The sequence below is a fragment of the Strix aluco genome, chromosome 16, assembly GCF_031877795.1.
Source record: "Strix aluco isolate bStrAlu1 chromosome 16, bStrAlu1.hap1, whole genome shotgun sequence".
In the NCBI taxonomy this organism is placed as follows: Eukaryota; Metazoa; Chordata; class Aves; order Strigiformes; family Strigidae; genus Strix; species Strix aluco.
The window spans coordinates 15,159,614-15,178,915 of NC_133946.1; the positions used below are offsets into that span (position 1 = coordinate 15,159,614).

The 19,302-nt window shown below is 36.9% G+C and overlaps 1 protein-coding gene and 1 long non-coding RNA gene across 9 annotated transcripts in view; one reads left to right on the top strand and one right to left on the bottom strand.

Annotated features, from left to right (window-relative positions):
- Positions 1 to 9,024, top strand: LOC141930986 (uncharacterized). 2 transcript variants are annotated; one of them, XR_012625466.1, is made up of 3 exons: positions 1 to 153; positions 5,329 to 5,445; positions 8,812 to 9,024. It is a non-coding gene; the product is annotated as an uncharacterized LOC141930986 (long non-coding RNA). The 2 variants fall into 2 exon arrangements; XR_012625465.1 differs by lacking the exon at positions 1 to 153 and adding an exon at positions 2,938 to 3,067.
- Positions 1 to 19,302, bottom strand: part of PLEKHA7 (pleckstrin homology domain containing A7) — a 158,243-nt gene that overhangs the window by 37,140 nt on the left and 101,801 nt on the right. For 6 of the 7 annotated variants that reach the window (XM_074842564.1, XM_074842569.1, XM_074842567.1 and 3 more), the window contains 5 exons: positions 16,958 to 17,062; positions 15,125 to 15,197; positions 13,832 to 13,932; positions 6,609 to 6,787; positions 4,111 to 4,596 (listed from right to left, as the gene is read on the bottom strand). In XM_074842564.1, the coding sequence (XP_074698665.1) occupies positions 4,111 to 4,596; positions 6,609 to 6,787; positions 13,832 to 13,932; positions 15,125 to 15,197; positions 16,958 to 17,062 (944 nt within the window). The remainder of the gene's footprint in view (positions 1 to 4,110; positions 4,597 to 6,608; positions 6,788 to 13,831; positions 13,933 to 15,124; positions 15,198 to 16,957; positions 17,063 to 19,302) is intronic. The other variant, XM_074842565.1, reaches the window with a different exon arrangement.

Sequence of the window (19,302 nt, forward strand, 5' to 3'; positions counted from 1 at the left end):
TCGCAGGAGTTGGCACTGTTGGGCTGTCTTGAAATATGGATGCTCTTGAGAGGATACGTAATTCCTCACACCAGAAAGCAGAATTAACTGCCCTGCGCTGCATGGAGGATTACAAATTTGTAAAAGCTCTGCTCTCTCACACCACAATTCGAGGTAAGATTGATGTTACTTCGAATTTCACAATGAAGGTTAAAGCAGGCAGGCAGTATGAACAGAGGCAACTCACAAATTCAGCATTTAGTGGTCAAGTAACCTCTTTTATTTGTCTAGCTCATTGCATCATGTACTCTAGGTTCTGTACTGTACTGCCAATTCTTTCCACATGAAAAAGCAGTTGGTAGAAACGTGTTTTCTCTGGATCGGAATGAGAACTGAGAAAGCTTAGAGCAGGTAATGTTTCAAAAGGACATCTGAGACAGAAATGAAGCTAGGACAGATCTTTTTGGTGATTTCTCTGTGGAAAAACAGGGAAGGGGGCTTCACCATTCCTATACTCCAAACTAGTGGAGCCCTCGTGAAGGCATCAGCAAACTATTGAATGTTGCAAACCACCTGTGTGTGGTTATTTTCTAATTGAACATGAAAGGGTAAAGTATTGAGATCAGCAGGAATTAATGGTAGTCAATGAAGTTACTCAGGGCTAGCAGCCTTAGGCACAAAACCAGTCTCAAAACAAAGACCCCATGAGATCTGGGGAGGGGAAAAATAAAATCACCCCTTTCTTCTAGAAAAGGATTAATTTGTCTGAGAGGAACTAAAAACTGGATGAAAACAGTACTTTGAGTAGCTGGGAAGTGCGGGCTTCATGGCAATACTTCAGCTGGCTAGAAAAAAAGAACAAAGTTGCATGTGTGTTACATTGCACAGGGAAAGCTGAACTTGAGGCTATCTACATACAGGCAGGCTGCAATTGCTCAGTACATGGAGAAACCTCCAGCTAAGATGACAGGCTTTAAGCAGGTGGCATCTCTACCATACAAGGTTTCAGACCCTTAAAAATAATTTGCATTATATAAAAATAGGCACTAAGACGACATACCAAATTCTGTTAACAGGAAAGGAACAATGTCCTGAATGACTCAAATTAATCCACAATGGACTGTGGACAATTGCTTTCTCAGGGATCACGAGTAAAAATGAGCAAAAGCAGCTGTTCTTGAGAATCTCCCTTTCTTGAATGATGACATATAAAGAATATAAAAAGGAAAGCAGACATTGAAGACTGAAAAAATGGCGTGATGCTATATTACATGATTATTTGCAATGAAAATCATTCAGGGTCTGCAATGGGAAGCAACTGCACAGAAGATACTGTAAAAAGAGAAGATAAATGTTCAAAAGAAAACAAATACAATTATTGGAAACACTATGCCCATTCATGGGAATGCACAGAAGCTAACAAAGACAAGTAATGTTTCTTCCTTAAGCAAATCAGGAAGGAATGGAAAGTTCTGCATGACAAGAAATGTTTAACACTGTATTTGCAAGGAAGGAAATTCCTCAACATGACTGCATTTAGTTGGGAAATATTAAGCTTACATTTATCAGGTTAATACATATATTTTTTTATTTTTTAAGTGTTAAAAATAGCAGATTCTTTACAATTATGCATTCACTATGTCTATCCAGGCACTGGAATCAGATCAAAGACTAGTAACTTCTGGACAGCTGCTGTTTGCTGGTCCTGAACTTTAATTACTTAAAACCGAAGTCTCCTGAAAGCCACCTTTCAAACCCTCATTCAATTCTCTAGATCTCTCTCAAAGGCTGGCATGAACCTTACCAAAGCAGGTATTCCCCTCTCCTGAGAACAGAGGGGGTTACATGACTACATTGGATGTAACTGCAGCACAGCTGCAGTGCAATGCAGTTCCTTGTCCAAGAGATGCATTTCCAAATTGACAGCTAACATTTACTGGTTAGCAATTGATTCTGAGTGCTTTATAAAAAGGGGATGTAAAATATTATTTGAAAGATCTGAATATCCATATAAAAGGTGCAATCCCTGCAAATAATTATACAAACAACTGCTGTATTTGTCTGAAGCCTCTAGCTGAAAGAGTTCTTTCTTGTCATAATCAACTTGCTGGCAGGCATTGCATCTTCACACACCTGAGCCAGGAAACAAATAAAGCTGTACTCATTCTGTGTTCAAAAATTATAAAGCCTTCTAAATCCTCAGAGGTTCTTTATTTTAATGTTTCAAGTGAAATAACAGTAAACATGGAGCATTAAGAAATTAAGTGGTCCACTAATACTTACTAAAATCTAAATGGAATGTCAATCAAATTATCATCTCTATATTTCTACATCCTGAAATCAAGATGCCATTTCACAACTCATATGCCACTTTCATCCATCAGTTAAGTGCACTGCAACGATCTCAGCAGGTTGAGAGAAGGTGCCATTTAAAAAAAATTAATCCATTAATCTTTGGGAAGGTAAAGCACAATTTTTTCTGAATGCAGAGAATATAAAGGCATTTGTCAGGGAAAGACAAAGAAAACAAGGACAACTGAGCTAAAACAGAACATAAAGAAAGTTCTTAAGGTAAGAAGAAAATTTATATATAAAGGTAGATTTTGGTTACATCACTGCAGTTGACTCTTGTGAGGTTTCACTGAGTACTTAACAGCTCCAGCTGAGGTAGCTGGTTTTATCTAGAACAAAAGTTGGCAGCTGCAAGAGCACTGTCTTAACACTATACCTGATATATGCCTAAAGTTGATTTACTGGAAAAAAGTAATTAGGAAGAAAACAATACTTATTTAGCTATTAGTCAAGCCTGTTCACTGCCTATACTTTTGATGTGAAAAACATCAACAGAAGTTTTCTTAAGCACTGGCTAATTAGTTCAATAGTTTTCTGTATTATTTTAAACTAATACATGTGTGGGTGTAAGAAGAACTAACATACCAAGTACTTGTTTTCATTACAGTCATATTCTCTTGGGAAGCACTGATTGGTATCCAAGCAAAAAAGCTGCAAGTAAACTGACTCTAGCAGTCTAGAAGAATGTTAAATAAAATCAGGAAGTATGAGAGCTTCTTTAAGGGTAATTCCAAAGGTAAGAGAGTAGGAGAATGCACTTCCAAACAGAATCAGCAAGACTTAGATTTCTTACTGGATCCAAAATGACAAATGTTAGCTTCAATAAGCGTTAAAAAAATGCCCCAAATATTTTCTCCCTCCTAAAACCCACATGCTAATGTCCCCTATTGTTCTTTATTATAATTAGGTTTTAGCAGATTTCTAAGGTACTAATTCAGTAGGTTACCCATACATGAAAAATCCTCACATGCAGCATAGAGTCCAACTGTCTTTCCCACCACTTGACACAAGATGACATTCTGAACAGACACATACATACATCACTTCATTTTTTCAACTGATACCTCATGTGGCTGCACAATTTGAAAGTAATGCAATTATGAGATTTTCAAATTACAAAAGCATTCCTGTGTGCATTCAACTTCTTGGTACAAATCAGGTAATTTTCAGGGACTGAAAAGGGAAAAGAGAATCCTGGAGACCATGGGAACATCCTAGGACCTCTTGATTAACTAAATGAATATACAGAGACCTTTCAATATATGACGCACACACTGTGACTTTGAGTGCAATGATCTGATGTAGAGGAGTGAAATTGGATGTTTGGAACAGGAACAGAAGGGAGTGGAAAAAAAAAAAATCAACATTCTTTAAGTGGAAAACAAACAATAATCTATAATTTATGCAGTGTAGCTGTTTATGAATAAGAGGTAAGTGACAGCTGCACTTCACTTTCTGGCTCTTCAGTTGTAGCAAATTATAAGAAGTTTTAAGCATCCACAGTGGTTAAAAACAGTAAAAAAAAGCACTCCAATCTCACTTTTTCTACTTGCAATACAGTGACAACACTAAAGGGATTTGACTAGCCAATCCCATATTGACTTTCCCGTGAGAAAAACACCTGAAAAAATACCATTCTGCACTGGAGGAGAGAGTAAGTTTTGTTATATATTGTCTCTGTAATTCTGATTTGCACTAAATGTATCACTCATACACATACTCCTTTAATTTAAGAAAATGCCATTTGGCAGTCTATTTAAAGATGGGCTTATTACTAACCTTTTTGTATCTCCTTTTTGGACTTTCACCCAGTGCTCCACTTGAGCCATGTTACTTTTTCTTTGAAACTGTTTATCTGGATTTGTTCTGGGAACAAACCCTCTTTTATATGAGCTGGTACCATTCTGCTCCACCAGGCCAGCACTCATACTTAATGAACTAGGAAGTGTTCCATTTTTCTCAGCTGGCTGAGGCTGAGCTACTTGGGACCTCGATGCATTCGTTAAGTCTGGAAATAATGAATCAGCTTCTGTTAACGCATGCTTAGCCTTTCCCTTCTTAGTTTCCAGAGTTTCTTTTCTGTGGATATAACGCTCCTCCTCCTCTTTTTCTCTTCTGATCTCTTCACGCTTATCATATCCAAGCATTTCAGCTGATTTTTGATGACTTTCTTTTGTATCTGTAATCTCTGTCCTCACACACTCTTTACAAGCATCCACATGATTGACTTGGGGAACAGCTTGCTGATCCACTTTTTCAGTTTCTCTGAAAAAAAAAAAAGAGTCAGTAATGAACACTGCTTAATTGTAAAAACTTGATGTGGTCTTGTTACTATTTTAGAAAGTATACCCACAAAAGCATCTTCTCCAGGCTGTGATAAATTTGACATGTTAAAATAGATACGCTCAGCAAAACTCAGTTGTTATCCCAGTTAGACAAAAGTTACCTTTACAGTGCTATCAAGGAATAAGTCGTTTACATGCATGTGTAAAAGTGACTGAAAATACTAATATTGTATGAAAGAAGTGTTTAACTTGTGTACAAACAACTGTAAAGAAGAAAATCTTCCTATCCTGGGAAACACTGAAAGCCAAAAAACCAAAACCAAACTGGCAACTGATCATTTCAAAGTCAAAAATGTCTTTCATATCTTTCTAGATGCCTCAGGGACTAGTCATTTCTGGCCAAGAGGACGGGGTGGGGGGGGGGTGGAAATCAATCTACATTTGAGTCAGTACAACCATTGTCCACAGAATTTCTAACCTAGGGACTATTCCCGCAAAAAATAAAACAAAAAACCCTCTCCATTGCTCCTAATACATGCTGCAATGCACATGAATTTATTTACCTTATTGTCTAAATATTTCAAAAAATTCCATACCAGAAATCTTGATATTAAACTTACAACACACTATAAATATCTAAGGATCCTAAAAGTTTTATGTTGCTTTTGACATATAACGTACTTCATTTGCGATTTTTTTCATCTCCTTATAGTAATAAGCTTCTGGACAACATTTTTTTCTCTTACAATTCAATGGAGTATCATTGATGTCAGAGTGGCACCTCACTTTCTCTGAAACTAAGTTCAGCTTCTTTAAAGCTTCATGGAAGGTGAGTTCTGAGTAAGTGCAATGAAACAATTGTTTTCACTTCAGCCTATTTAGTGTCTCAAAATGAATAGTCTACTGGGAGGAAGGACACTGGATCAATACTTTTAACATGCCAGACTTCCCCAATTTTTCTTTCAATTATTCCTATCCTTATACAAAAGATAAGAAAAAAACAGGTAACAGGTTACATGTTACTTAAAATTTAAATTAAATCCAGAAAATCTTAACACAAAATCATATAGGATGCAAAGCTCTAGATGAGATGTTAATCCTTTGCTTTTATTTGATTTTCCAAAAGCAAGCAGTACTGTGAGATACTCTTGAGAAACTGCACCGTGACGTTCTAATCCTCACAGCCCCAAGGGTTAAGAGCAGGGTTGTCTTACAGTACAGTCTTCTTTCACAAGGAGTTGTAGGGAAAAAAAAAAAAAAAAATCACATTCCAAAGTCAAAATGTCAAGGAGGCTACATCAATTTTAAAAAAAGGGAAAAACTGGAAGCACATGAAGGCACAGCTGAATTTGTTTGCCTCTAGCACTAATTAAGAACAACGGGACAAAGGACATCCTCCTTTTTGTAACAGTGCTTTTTTTCTATACAGAGAAAAACATACAAAATGCCTACAAGTACTAAAGGCCACCAAACTAAGTAAAAAAAAAAAAAACAAAAAACAAACAGTCAATACCTGCATAAGTTAGTTAATATCCATAACTGTATGTACTTTATGATTTATCCATCTTTAATATCCTTTTCCCTCTTAACACCATTTTAATCCTAGTTCTAAACACTCATTTGAAAAAACTCGTTACTCTTCTGTCTTTTCCCTTTTACTTATCTCTCCTTAAGGCTGTCAACTGGCTGTTGTAATATATGAATTTGCTCACAAAAACTATAACTTTTTAACTGAAATTTCCTAAAAAATTGTTTATATCTATATTAATCCATGTCACTAAATGTGGGCACACAATTTGTGTGTAGATGCAAATACTGAACACCAGGTTTTCTTAATGTTAGTTAACTGATTTGCAATAGAACGTAATAGTAAAATAATTATTTATTTAAAATGGGAATGAGTTTCATGCACACATTTACAAATATCACTTTCAGAAATCATGACCAATTTAAAAAGTTTTTAAAAGCTAACAGTTTCAGTGTTGAACTTGCCTCTTCAGTGAAGAGCGTGTTTGCATAAGAGCAGCTTGATTCATAGCCCGGATCCAGCCATTCATATCCTCTTGGGTATCTGCACTGAAGTAGTATGTCCGCATCCCTGAATGCTCTGCCTGAGAGCCAATAACAGAATTCTTATTATAAATATATGCCCGCATACCTGTATGAACAGCCTGTAAGGAGAAGGAAAAAAAAAAAAAAAAAAAAAAGTCAGACAGCCCTTTCATCTTTTCCCCCAGAAAATTTGCTGTTACTTTTCCTGATATCTTTTAAAAAAATCCTTCCAGATTTTTTTGACCATTTCTTTAATTTTGGGTAAAGTTATTACATTGCCACAATGGAATATAGTGCAGCAAACTCAAATGGCACTGTGATTTTTACTGAAATTCCCCTCTCTCTCTCTTGCACTATTAAAAGTGCAGCTCTTCTGGTTTTGATAGTAGGAAATTTCAGCTTTTCATTTTCTTTTAACTGACACATTTCATTTGCCATAATTACCATACAAAACAAATTAAATAAATTCTCACCAAGACATACATAAGCAAGCCAATTTTCCCAGCTCATTTAATAAAGGAATTTATTCAGACAAAACACAGACAAAAACCTTACAATTCAAGCAATTAAGCTGCTTATTTAAGAAGTCATTATAATGCATGTTATGATCTTTTGGTTAAAGTGTGCACTTGAACCTCTGTATTAGCTGCAAAAATCACAAGACTTACTGATAAAGTTAGTAATACTGATGCAATTATCACAGCACATAAAATATTGACAAGTACCTCTGCACACCAAAATACTCCATGAAATTACACTGCAAACTAGAGGTATTTGGAAATTCCTCTACAAATATATTCAATATTCAAATGTACTCAATATGGAATGTAACTCTAGGCTAGCTGAATTTAATCAAATCTCATCCACATTTGTATAAGCAATAGCATAGGTATTACTAAGGCATATCAGTCCTGAAACACTTGGCTATATTTCCTCGGCTACTTTACAGATGTGTTTCAGATTAGTAGGGAGAGACTAATTTTCTTACTTTCCAAAAAACTGAAGACAGTATACTTGGCTTGAAAGCTCTTGTAATGATATTAAAACAAAATTAATAATTTAAACTGCTTTTTATAAAACTAAACCTGTTATCACACACAAAAGCTAAAGGCATGAAACACCGCTGAGACAGCATTTTTTTTTTAAAGGAAAAAAAATATCTCAACTTTTTAATCTGGATACATCATCTTTTAAAGGTTAAACATAATTCACAAATCTTCCCTAAATGACTGATCTTTTTATTTTGATGAAATCCTCTCCCCCTCATTATTCCAAATTAAAAAAAGAAAACCCTACTCTATCCTCACAGATGGATTCAGAAACACAGCAATAGTTTTGACAAAACCCAGGCTATTTAATCCAGTTCAGGCCTCCCTAAATGTTGTCATTTCAGTTGTTTACCCTGAATTACCCAAATTACCATAATCTTAGAGACTTGTATCAACAACTCCAAAGAGCAAAATATATTTGCTTGCTTTAAGTTTTGTGGAAAATTTACTCCCTTTCTATTGCAATCTGTTCTTATAAACGTGTGAAAGGTGGCCTTTCCTTTCTGCGGCTCAAGCAAGGAAGCCTCAGTTCGTTTTGAAAACAGCGGTAATAGTGTCCCCACGGGGGTCAGTCCCTTGGCCTGCCATCACACCTGTAGTGGAAAGGCTGAGACTGCAGCACAACAGCCTGCTAGGAAAAGGAGGAGGAGAAGGAAGAGGAGGAAAGGGTGATGTGGAGAACTCCACAAAAAAGTCCTCCTCAAAAGAGTCTCTGCTTCCCAACAGCACTCGGCCAATAAGGTAACACAAGGTGGTTTCTCCCTCCCCACCATTAGCTGCCTAACTTAACACTGGATAACAGGACTTACAGACATGAAACAGTTGCTCTGATCAATTGGGTATTTAGGAATCAAAGGATTTTTTTCATGTTTCCCTGGTTGAGTTCTTTGGGTTTGGGTTTTCTTTGTTGTTATTGGCGTCTTTTTTTTTTTTTTGTCATTTTGGGACCATTACAAATGGTCAAACAAATATGATTTAGAAGCATTTAATTCATTGCAATTTATGGTTAGCATCCAGTGTAAGAAGAGAGCAAAAATTGGCAGCTCCAGGTGTAAAGGAAAACAGTGATTTTAACACTAGACTTATGACTGCAGGGCTCCTTCACAGACCACATTGAGCCCATAGAAGATGATGCTGGAATTCAGAAGTGAAGTGACTCCTCCATAAAAGCAGACTACGAATGCCCCGTTGCGATGACACAGTAGGACCCTACCATTTACTGCTTATATACCTGCTGAAAAAAAAACAGAACCTTTGGTAACAACTGCAGAGACTGCATACCATGTTAATAAATGGATTTAACAGCAGTCTGTCTTAATTGCCCTGTACATCCTGATTAGCATAACCCATTTGCCTTTCAGGTTCTCTTTCAGCAGCGCACGATGAACACAGCTGAAAGCATTGCCTAAGAGGCTGTAGGTGAAAACGGTATAAAAATGCAAAGTATGTTGCACCATTCTCCCTTGAGAGACTGAAGCGATCCCAGCCATAAACATTCGTAGCTTCAGCAGGGATAACGGAGATGGTGTGTTATTATCAACAAACATGACATTCTGAAGTTTATAATATATAAAACCGGTTAAAGGAAAATTCAAATATATTTCAGTTATTTATTAGTAGCGTGTTTTATATGCAAGAAAGCCACTTTGTGCCAATGTCCTGTAGCTGTCACTGCTAGCAGACACAGAAGCTAGCTGGGGGTTTTTTTGTTTGTTTTGGTTTTTTTAAAAGCAATAGCTATTAGGATGACTACAGCATACTAAAAAGCCTAAAACACAGCACATGCGCACATGTACACCATACGCACAACAGGGGAAAAAATAATACTGGTACCTATTCATGCATTCAGATGCCTTAATGTGGATAGATTGAGAAGAAAAGCAGTCTCTCTCCCATAATGCACAGAAGGAGAAATGGACAGTAAACCCCAAGAGCATATCAATAGGACAAGACAAGGACAAAAAGTTAAACAAGTTAAAATCATGAAAAAAATCATGTTTCCAAAGAAAATACTTAACAAAAGACTATACTAAAAGTAACTAATGCGTAGAGCAACATGTTATTTTCACCTCCAATAATTCAAAAGTCCTAGGAGAGAAGCCGCCACAGTTCATAGGACAAAGGGATGAGGAGGGGATCAGTTTTCTAAAAATTGTAATCTTTTGAAGTTAGCCCTCTCAATAGGCTATAACACAGAGGAAATTCTCCCTTCTCCTGAAGTTCAATATTTATGAACCATTTATAAACAAAAATGGAAATAATACTCTGAGCCTTCGCTATGAACACAGCAACAGCACACTACAATCTAATTCATCTTTCACTCTCAAATAATGCTGAGCTTTTTCAGGACTTCTAGAATCTAGAACCTTTCCTCTTCCAAATTCTGAACTGGCACCTCTTAAATTTATGGCCCTTGACATTTGTTCACCTGACTCCCCAGATCCAGAGAAGTTTTGTAAGCAATACGGGAGCCTAAGGAAGTAACAATGAACCAGATAACATAAAGGAACAAACTACGTCAAAATTTTTAGGAAAATCATGAGACCAAATAAACAGATTAAGAAGTTTGCCCCAGTCCCAGTAGGTCTACACAATGAACAGGTGCTTCCATTAGTAAATCTTAGAATGTTAATAATGAAAAGATGTCTAAAAACAAGCTCCAGTAGCATCTTCTGGAAGTAATAATTTGGCCTGGCTTCCTAGGCTCTGAATGCCCTCATGTTGAAAGGCTGTATCTCTGAAAATATGTAAAAGGTAGTATCAAAATAAAAAGGAGTAATTTGTATCTCCAACACTAATTCCTACCTCTTACTAGAACATCAGAACATCCTTCATTGACTTTATTTGGTAGCAAGATATGAACCTAAATACAAACGCATACTTGCATACATTGTCTTTGTGTGAAGTTTTGTTTTCTGTACAGCAAATGTTGGTAGGCCTTCCAAGTTTCTCAATTTGTATTACTGTCAGATTGATATAAGTTTACTTTCAGTATTCTCTCATATATTTTAACACATATAAGATCAATTAAAAATAGTTTTCATGATTAAGGACAATGAGGCTTCTAAAGAGACAGCGATGACATGAACCTTCATAAACTGATACTATTCATGTTTAAAATTATCTTATTACTAAAAAGTACAGTCAATTCCAGCTATATATTAATGTTGTGCTAACTTTTTCATATTAAAATCTATACATTGGATTTATGTTTCCTCATATTTCTATCAGCAAAAATTTACTATATTTTAAAATATAGCAATTAGATTAAGTATCTAAGATGTTAGCTACCGAACTCAATATGCAGTATGGATCCCGAGTTCTAAAATGCTGTCACACAAGTTAATGTCAGCAGCTTACAGCTAGTCACAGCACTTTGCTTGGGACAAATAAACAATGTGAAAAATTCGTCAAGATAAAAACTTAAAAGCAGAGTTTCTAAACAAAACAATTTAACATACATACTGCTACACTTCAAAGTAGGTTTCTGATTGCATTTGAACAGACTGTACGCAGTTCTGCAGTTCTGTAATTGTTAAACACCCAAAGGGACACAAAAGCTTAAAGCCGGGCCTCAGGGGATGATGAAAGGAAAAGAATTTTGAGAACTCCTATGGTGTACATTTTAACAGGGTTTAAATATATCCTAGTGAGCATGTATTTTACAAACCTCCTTCTAACTCATATGCAAAAAGCATCCAGGTATTTGCTAAGTTGATTTCCTTCCTTTAGTTTTACAAACCAAAATGTTGAAATTTTTCACAGTTTGACTGCTTCCCTAGCTTCAAAAACTCAGTTACTTAAAACAGCCACTTAAAATGGGAGCCTCTACTGTAATAGTAGAGGAATACCTCTACTGTAACAGAGGATTTACAACAATCTGAATAAATGACAGGCCAAATGTAAAATGTGACATGGCACATTCTCCCACTCATTCAGGACTTAAAGGCAAAAAAGTCTTATCTTTATTTTGGGTTTAATCTGCTTGTGTTTTCTATTTCTGGCTGCACTACATCATGAGACAGAATGTCCATCTATGCTCTGGATATCAAAGTGTACTGAAGAGATTAGATAAGGTAATGGCTGGTGAGTGATGGAATGCCAGTATGGCCATGCTCCGGTCGCTGTGTGCCGACTCCGTGACCATTGAACACCAGTGTTGGATGGGGTTCATGAAACAGGAATCTTACTAAATCCTCCTGCTGCCCTAGAAGTTGGTTCTAAATAAAATGAAACTGCAGCATCAAGTCTGCAGTCAATTGTCAAACACCTAAAAAGAAGATCAGCCCAACAAATCAATACATCAAATATATGTTATACATTTTTTAATATAGATTTCTAGCATAAAGTTCCTTTTGCTATCAACTCCCTATTTCTACATCAACATTTTAGTAATGACCCTATGTTGAAAGTCTCAGGTTACTGGCTCAAGCTGATTTCTTCTGAAAAAGACACAGATTAAAGACTTGGTAGAGCTCATATAAGTATGATGTCCTAAAAGGAACAGGGGAAGTCTGCATTTGCTTCTGAAAATGTTTAACCATGATCACACCATGAATTCTACTCCACAGGAAAGGAGAGGCACAACTTGGCAGTGGTGACTTAAGATCTTGCCTATAGAACACACTGCTTGGTAACTACATATGTATGTATACACACACAGGGGTTCCCCCCCCCCCTCCCTTAACACTGATAGCGTTAAACTCATTAACAATACTAATATACATTCAATTAACATTTAAAAACACCCTTTCAATTAAATAAAAAGCAGGGGGTTTTTTTAAACTCTGAAGCAACTAGATACTATCGCTACTTTATCTCCTTCCCCAGTCTGCACCAATAGTTATTCAAGAGAACCAGAAGCCTAGAAGTACATTGGGTCTTCCTCTTTCAGTATGTGCTTCTACCTAGAAGGCGGCTCCAGAAGAGGAGGGCTTTATGAATTACACTCGCTAACTACGTGAATGTTTTTCTTAAACAAAGGTTCCTTTGTAGCTTGTCCTGCTATCTCATGTTCAATGCATTTGAACAAGTACAATAAACATTTCCACAAAGTGCACTTGGTCTTTTTTTAAACACATTTCCCAAGTTAATATTTGTTCAATAAATTTCAAACTTTTATACACTTGAAAATAGAAACAAAAAACAATAAAAAGGCAGTTTACAATTTTAAAACACCTCAAAAATCAAAATGGGAAAGTCTAAGCTGAGCAAAGGTTCTTTGTAATTTCAACACAGGAAAGATTTAAACAGAAAGTTTCCTTCTAGATCTCCTAAAGTATACCTGATCAAAACCTGATTTCTAAATTTATTTTTTTAAAGTACATAAATCATTTACTTGATAGAAAAACAGATTCTGCTCCAAGTATTGGTAGAATTTAAATCTGCAACATACACTAAAGTTTCTAAACTTTGCCTTAGTGCTGCAGCTCAGACAATCAACTGGAGTCAGGTCTTTCCACTGTCAAGAATGAATGTATGTTTTATTTCTTTTTTGTAGGTTTTTATAACAAAGAATAGAACTGTAAATTATACAATTAATTTTTTTAAAAAATAGAAAAAACACAAAACCAACCTCAAACTATATCAAACAAGAGTATTTTTTCTTTAAAAAAGTCCATGTCGCTTAGGTTAACTATTGCTCGCCCCCCCAAAAAGAGAAAAAAATTGGTTACCCTTTTTCCCCTTGACATTAGGAAATTAAATCTCAAAAGCTACGGTGTTGTCATTTTTTAACTGTGAGAACTGATTGTTTTATTTTTAGAAAAACCCAGCAAAACCAAAACTAAGCAACCATCAGTCCACTAGGAGATCAAGTACCCTATAAAGAAAAAAACACAAAACTTTTCTTTCAATTTGTAAACAGTACTGGAACAACTTATCAAGTCTGATTTCTGATTCTAGAACAGGATCTTTATTCACAGACACGTTATTAATCCCTAAAGACACTTACAACAAAAAAGTGCTATGTCATATTTGAATGAGCAGTCAATAAACCTGTCTACTTAAAAAAAAAAAAAAGGAAAGCAGATGATGCTTCTGTTTACAACAGCAGCTTTTCTAATGAAAAAAAAAATTTAAAATATGATTAGCTAATAAGCTTTGTAACTGTACCTTAAAAGAAAATTTGCGATTTATGCGATCTTCAGGTCCAACTGGAGATATTACGTAACTAGGCAGTGGTATGCTACCCAGAACAGATTCTTCTCTGCTGTCTGTTGAATGAAAAAAAAAAGACAGAATCTAATCCACTGCACTTTTCAGTGGGGTAACAATACATTCTCCTTTATGGACATACAAAAAGCAGGCATTAAGTAGAAAGAAGAGTAGTTCACACTGGCTATAAGGAAAATAATTTTCCCCATGAGCACAGAGCAGCAGAACAGGCCGACCAGGGAGGCTGTGCCATCTCCATCCTTGGAGGTTTCCAAAGCCTGACTAGATTAAGCCTTGAGCAACCCAGACTGACTTCCTTCCTGGCCCTGCTTTCACCAGGCCGTTGGACTAGATACTTCCTGAAGTCCCTTCTCACCTGAATCTTCTTATGACTCAACACTAATAATACATGCAGAAAAATGTTTTATTTTTAAAAAAACAGGATTGAATTTTTTTGAAAAGAACCCAACCAAACAGTTTAGCGTTTTTTGGGGGAGGGGGGTTGATTTTTTTAGCTTCAGACAGAAAAATATGCTTCAAGAATAAAGCTTATTGTGACAAATGAACTCTGACAGGCTGTATAACATGACGGACCTTCCATTTCGCATTCTACATCTAGGCTAATTGCTATAATCAGGAAAACTCTATTACTGCTGGCTCTAAAGTGATCAGCAGCAGAAATGCAGTGCCTAGAAGTACGAATTCAAGTTTCATATTCTGTAATGCTTTCCAAAAATTGTAACATGCTACACAATATTCAAAACTTCAGAATAACCTTATGTTATACCATTATTCCTAGTTCAGTCTAAGATCACATTAACCTTTTTTGGTAAATTACCGGATTTGAAGTTCTCATTCTTACATTGTCCCTTGGATTAAAGCTGAATCAACGCCCTGATTTGGCCCTAGTGCATTCTCAAAAAATCAGCTGTCCAAGCACAAGAAAGTAGGTAACACAACACAGACCAGAGACTGGATAAATCTTAAACTGGTATTGCTGCCAAATGTTTTGCAACATAAACCTTGGCATAGATCAAAGGTAAATTATGTGACAAAAGATCATACAGCACCCCCTTGTTCCCCAACTCCGGCCTGAAATTTGCTGCACATTAAACACATATGGATAAGTAACTGTCTCACTATGCATCTTCTCAAAATGTCTAACTATATCTGAAGAGTTCAATTCGTTTATGCTTGCAGTGTGATTTGAACAGGTGAACTGTTACAGACTAAGAACTAGTATCTACCCACCTTTGTAGTAAAACAAACAATAATCAGCAAGCACAAACCATCGTCTTTTCCACAATCGCATTCCAGAGCTATCCTGAAATACAAGAAATGTGATACACTTTTCATTTAAGGAAAGTTAACAGTAATACTGTACCAGTGAGTAGTTTACCTAAATATGGAATTAATTGCAAAAACAAGTGGTTTATATTTTAGCAAAATATTATGTACAAAGAAAGGTAAGAGGGAAAACATCCAGCTATAAAATAATCAGGCTAAAATATTCAAACTGCTAATTTTCATTAAGTAATTAAACTCACATCCAAACAGCATTCAGATTAACCTTATACACAACCAATGCATATTTTATCTAGACAGCTTTATCTGCAATAAAGAAACAAAGTATGCATCTGGATGGCACAAACTCCAACAAGGATTGCCTGCAGACCAAGATGAAAATCACTACACAGCTGTGAAGTATGACCTCACATTTCAGACTATGATCCCCTATAATTCTACAGTCGATCTTCCATATGTTACCCATGCCTAAAATGTAATTTAATCAAATATTCCTTAGGAAATAAAACAGGAGGCATAATGTGCAAATTTTAATGAAGTATAATATAACATGCCTGTGGAGATCTATATATATATATCACCTTGTCAAAATGAGTAATATTTACATTGAAATTAATTTTAGAAGCCTGTAAAATTGCCAGACTGTAACCTAAGCAAGTACAACTTATTCAACTGAGGTAGGCTCTGATGAGACCAGCAGCATAGAAAGCATCTTCAGGCTTTAAGCGCTTGCAAGTAGAGATAAGGGGACAGAAGGAAATAGCTAGAGGAATGTTGTATATACTATTTCCCTCCTCCTTTCTGCAAGCATACTAAGTACGCAAGGATTTTTTTCCCTTTCCTTTTTCATGCTACAACACTATCAACACATACTGTGTCTCAGTTCTGATTCTGTCCTAAAGTCAATGGACTTGGGTAGCGCATGTCAACAGAGTTGGTAGCAGAACACAGCTCTCTGTGCCGGAGGAAGCGGATGGCTCTCACCAGATTCACTTTCCTGCATATGTAGAATCATAATTGTAAGCCTTAGATTTCAACCTTCTCCTACTCATCCCTAAACCTAGCTGCTGGATCTCCGGTGATAATCTGATGGACGCTGACTGCCAAATTAGAAGCAGGGAAGTATCATACAACAAACAGCTTTATTTACTTTTTGCACTCAAGGCTGTGCTCCTGTCAGCTTAAGAGTTCAAGATGCAGCAGCTGTAAAATTCTGTTTGTTGGATGAAATCCTATAATCCAGCCTTTGCTTGGACACTGGGCTTGGTGACGGCAATATGTGGTGAATGGGTTCCTGTCTCCATTTTCTCCCTCCTGCTTCTGGAGAACAAAAGGCATATGGGTTGGAATTAAGCCTTGATCAGGGTATAAGGGAATAAGCAAGCAGATGGAAAAAGGCCTTCACAGCCAACCTCAGGTTTATAGTGTGTTCTGAGGGAGACCTGAGCAAGGCAGCAGGATCTTTTATAATACGGTAACCATAAAAAAAATGGAAAAATAACCATATTTAGACAACAACGTTACAGCCTCAACATTTAACCATGATAGTGATGTCCGTTTATCATTGTTTCCACTTCTGGATCAAACCTGTACATAAAACTTGGGTTTTCGCACTTGCTGAGCACAAGGCCCTCATTACAGAAGTTTGTGGGAGTACCCAGCACTGCCCTGCATCACCAACATTTAAGCTTCTGTTTTTTCAGTTACTTGGAAAGCACTTACTTTTGCTTGATGATTGTGTTAAAGTATATGAACAGAAACAGATGATTACATGCCTACCTGTTTGTGTAGCCAGCCTCTTACTATAACAGGAACATTGGGATTCCTCCTGATAGCTTGTTCCCTCTTTCCAAAGCTGTGAACTTTGTTTCCAGCCTTCACAAACTGTAAAGAAGTATAATGTAGCAGTGGTTTTTAAACTGTACTGAGACTAATTTCATATTACAAATAACTCACTGCAGTAATTCCTACTTCATTACACAGTAACAAAGTATTTATAGCATTTTCAAGGGCAAATAAATAGACAATGATATTTACATCATAGCAAAGTCAATCTGCCACTTTTATCAACATATCAGTGCCAGAACTGTCTGCCAACTCCCAGCTGAACAGCAGCAGCACTGGTGATTCAAGTCAGAAAGACAGAACTGCTGAAGTCTTGGCATGCTTGGGAAGTATTTCTGAGTGCACTACAAGAGCTGCATGCAAGTGTCTCTCTGCAACATGGTGCAAGTCTCTTACACGCACAGGACTTTGTGCACATGAATCCTACTCTTGCTCTTCGTTGTTTGGTTTGGGGTTTTTTTGTTGGTTTTGGTTTTCTCTCCTGTTTAAATTCAAACAACATTGATAGCTTAATAACATGCTTGGACTTTGACCCTGTAAACAAAAGGAGACGACAGAGTGACACTGCTAAGGAAGAGACCTAGACAGCAGTAAGTGGAAATCACAAGGACTAGGTCATGGTTTGTGTTTTACTGCAACCTCCATTTTGACTCACACAGGCAAAACCATTTCAAAAACAAACAAGGAAAGCCTATCAATCTGTGAAAAAGACAGCAAGAATCTCTGGATGAATAATCTGTCTGCTCTTTTCCAATGTCAGCACAGTTTGCTACTGCAGTTGCTTTAGGAACCTGAGGTGCACAAACTACCCTTACAGTTGCTCCCAACTTCTCCAAGGAAAGAGCTGTCCAGGTTCACCCATCTCCTGCCTACAATGTCTCTCTTGTTTGAATCTCTCCTCTCAGCTGGTCAGGGTACTGATGCTCTGTCAGCTGCAGACAAACAGCAGCTCTGGAAACCAGCATATCTGTCATACATAAGGGATGACATCATAAAAATATCTCAGCATACTGCTTCTGCCAGTCAGGCAACATCTGGACTAGAAGACAGCATATATAATAATAAAATATTCTAGCAATATATGATAACTTTAAATGGATTCTGCTAATTTTGAGGCCAGGCTTTACCAACCTGCACCAAATTTCACACATTTCAGTGGACATAAACACTCATTTTAATGCAGGTTTAAAATCATAACAATCAGTAAGAAAAAAAAAATCCACTTTTTCTTTGGTGCTATAGCATATAAAACAGCAACACAGATTTAATGCTTATAATGAGATATCAAAGGGCAGACTTTACTAGGTACCTTCCCCAAGGTCTGTTTACCAGGAAGCAGCACGCTGCTTTTATCTCTGCTGAGAAGTCAGGTGAGCCACATGTCAGGGTCATTTCTGTGAAATGCCCTGACACTTAGGAGCCAGGAAGGCTGCCAAGTACAGGCTTTTCTCTAGGAGTGACACCTCACCCAACCCCTCAGTGAGAGTCTGTATGAAACTTACCCAGGAGATCGCCTGAGCAGCGCAGCTCCCTAGGGCTAGCACAAACCTAACAAGCCAGGTCGTAGCCAGCAACAGGCTGCTGAGCAGATGGCCCTGCCATGCCGCTGGCCATAACCGGTTCACAGTAAACGCCAGGTGAGGATGGTATTACCAAGATCTCCCAGCCCGTTTCTCTGCCATACCTGTGCTCAGGCACTCAGCTGACAGGCTGCAGAGCACCAGCTTTGTGCAAACACAGCGTGTCAATTCTGACCACAAAATCTCCCTCAGTACTCACTCACAGACCTACAAGCAGCAAGTCTGACACTAATGGAAGGAAGAAATAAAATGTTAGGCATTTTGTGTTTGCTATTGAAAATACTTCAAAAGGTAATTTGTGAACCTGTGTCCAAGTATGACTTTAAACAAACACACAAAGATGTATCATGAGGACAGCCAAGTTCTGCATGATTGTATGATCATCAGGCCAAGGTATATATATTTTCTTTTAAGAAAAATAAGAAGTAATCAATTCAGTCAAGATTTAAAAAAAACTGTTGCCAAATGTTAGATGCAACGGCTACAAGGGTGATGAAAATAATGAGGCTCCAACTGTTTAAGGCTCTGAAAGTCAAAAAATCTATGCTTTGCACCTAAACAGAAATCAATTTACAAAATGTACAGAATTTAGTTTCCTAATTTTTCCTCTCATATTTATTCTAGGAAGGGTGGATGAACTGAGAACAGTTAAAATTATAGCTGATCTAGCCTTACAGCAGCGTTTAAATCTTTTTTTCC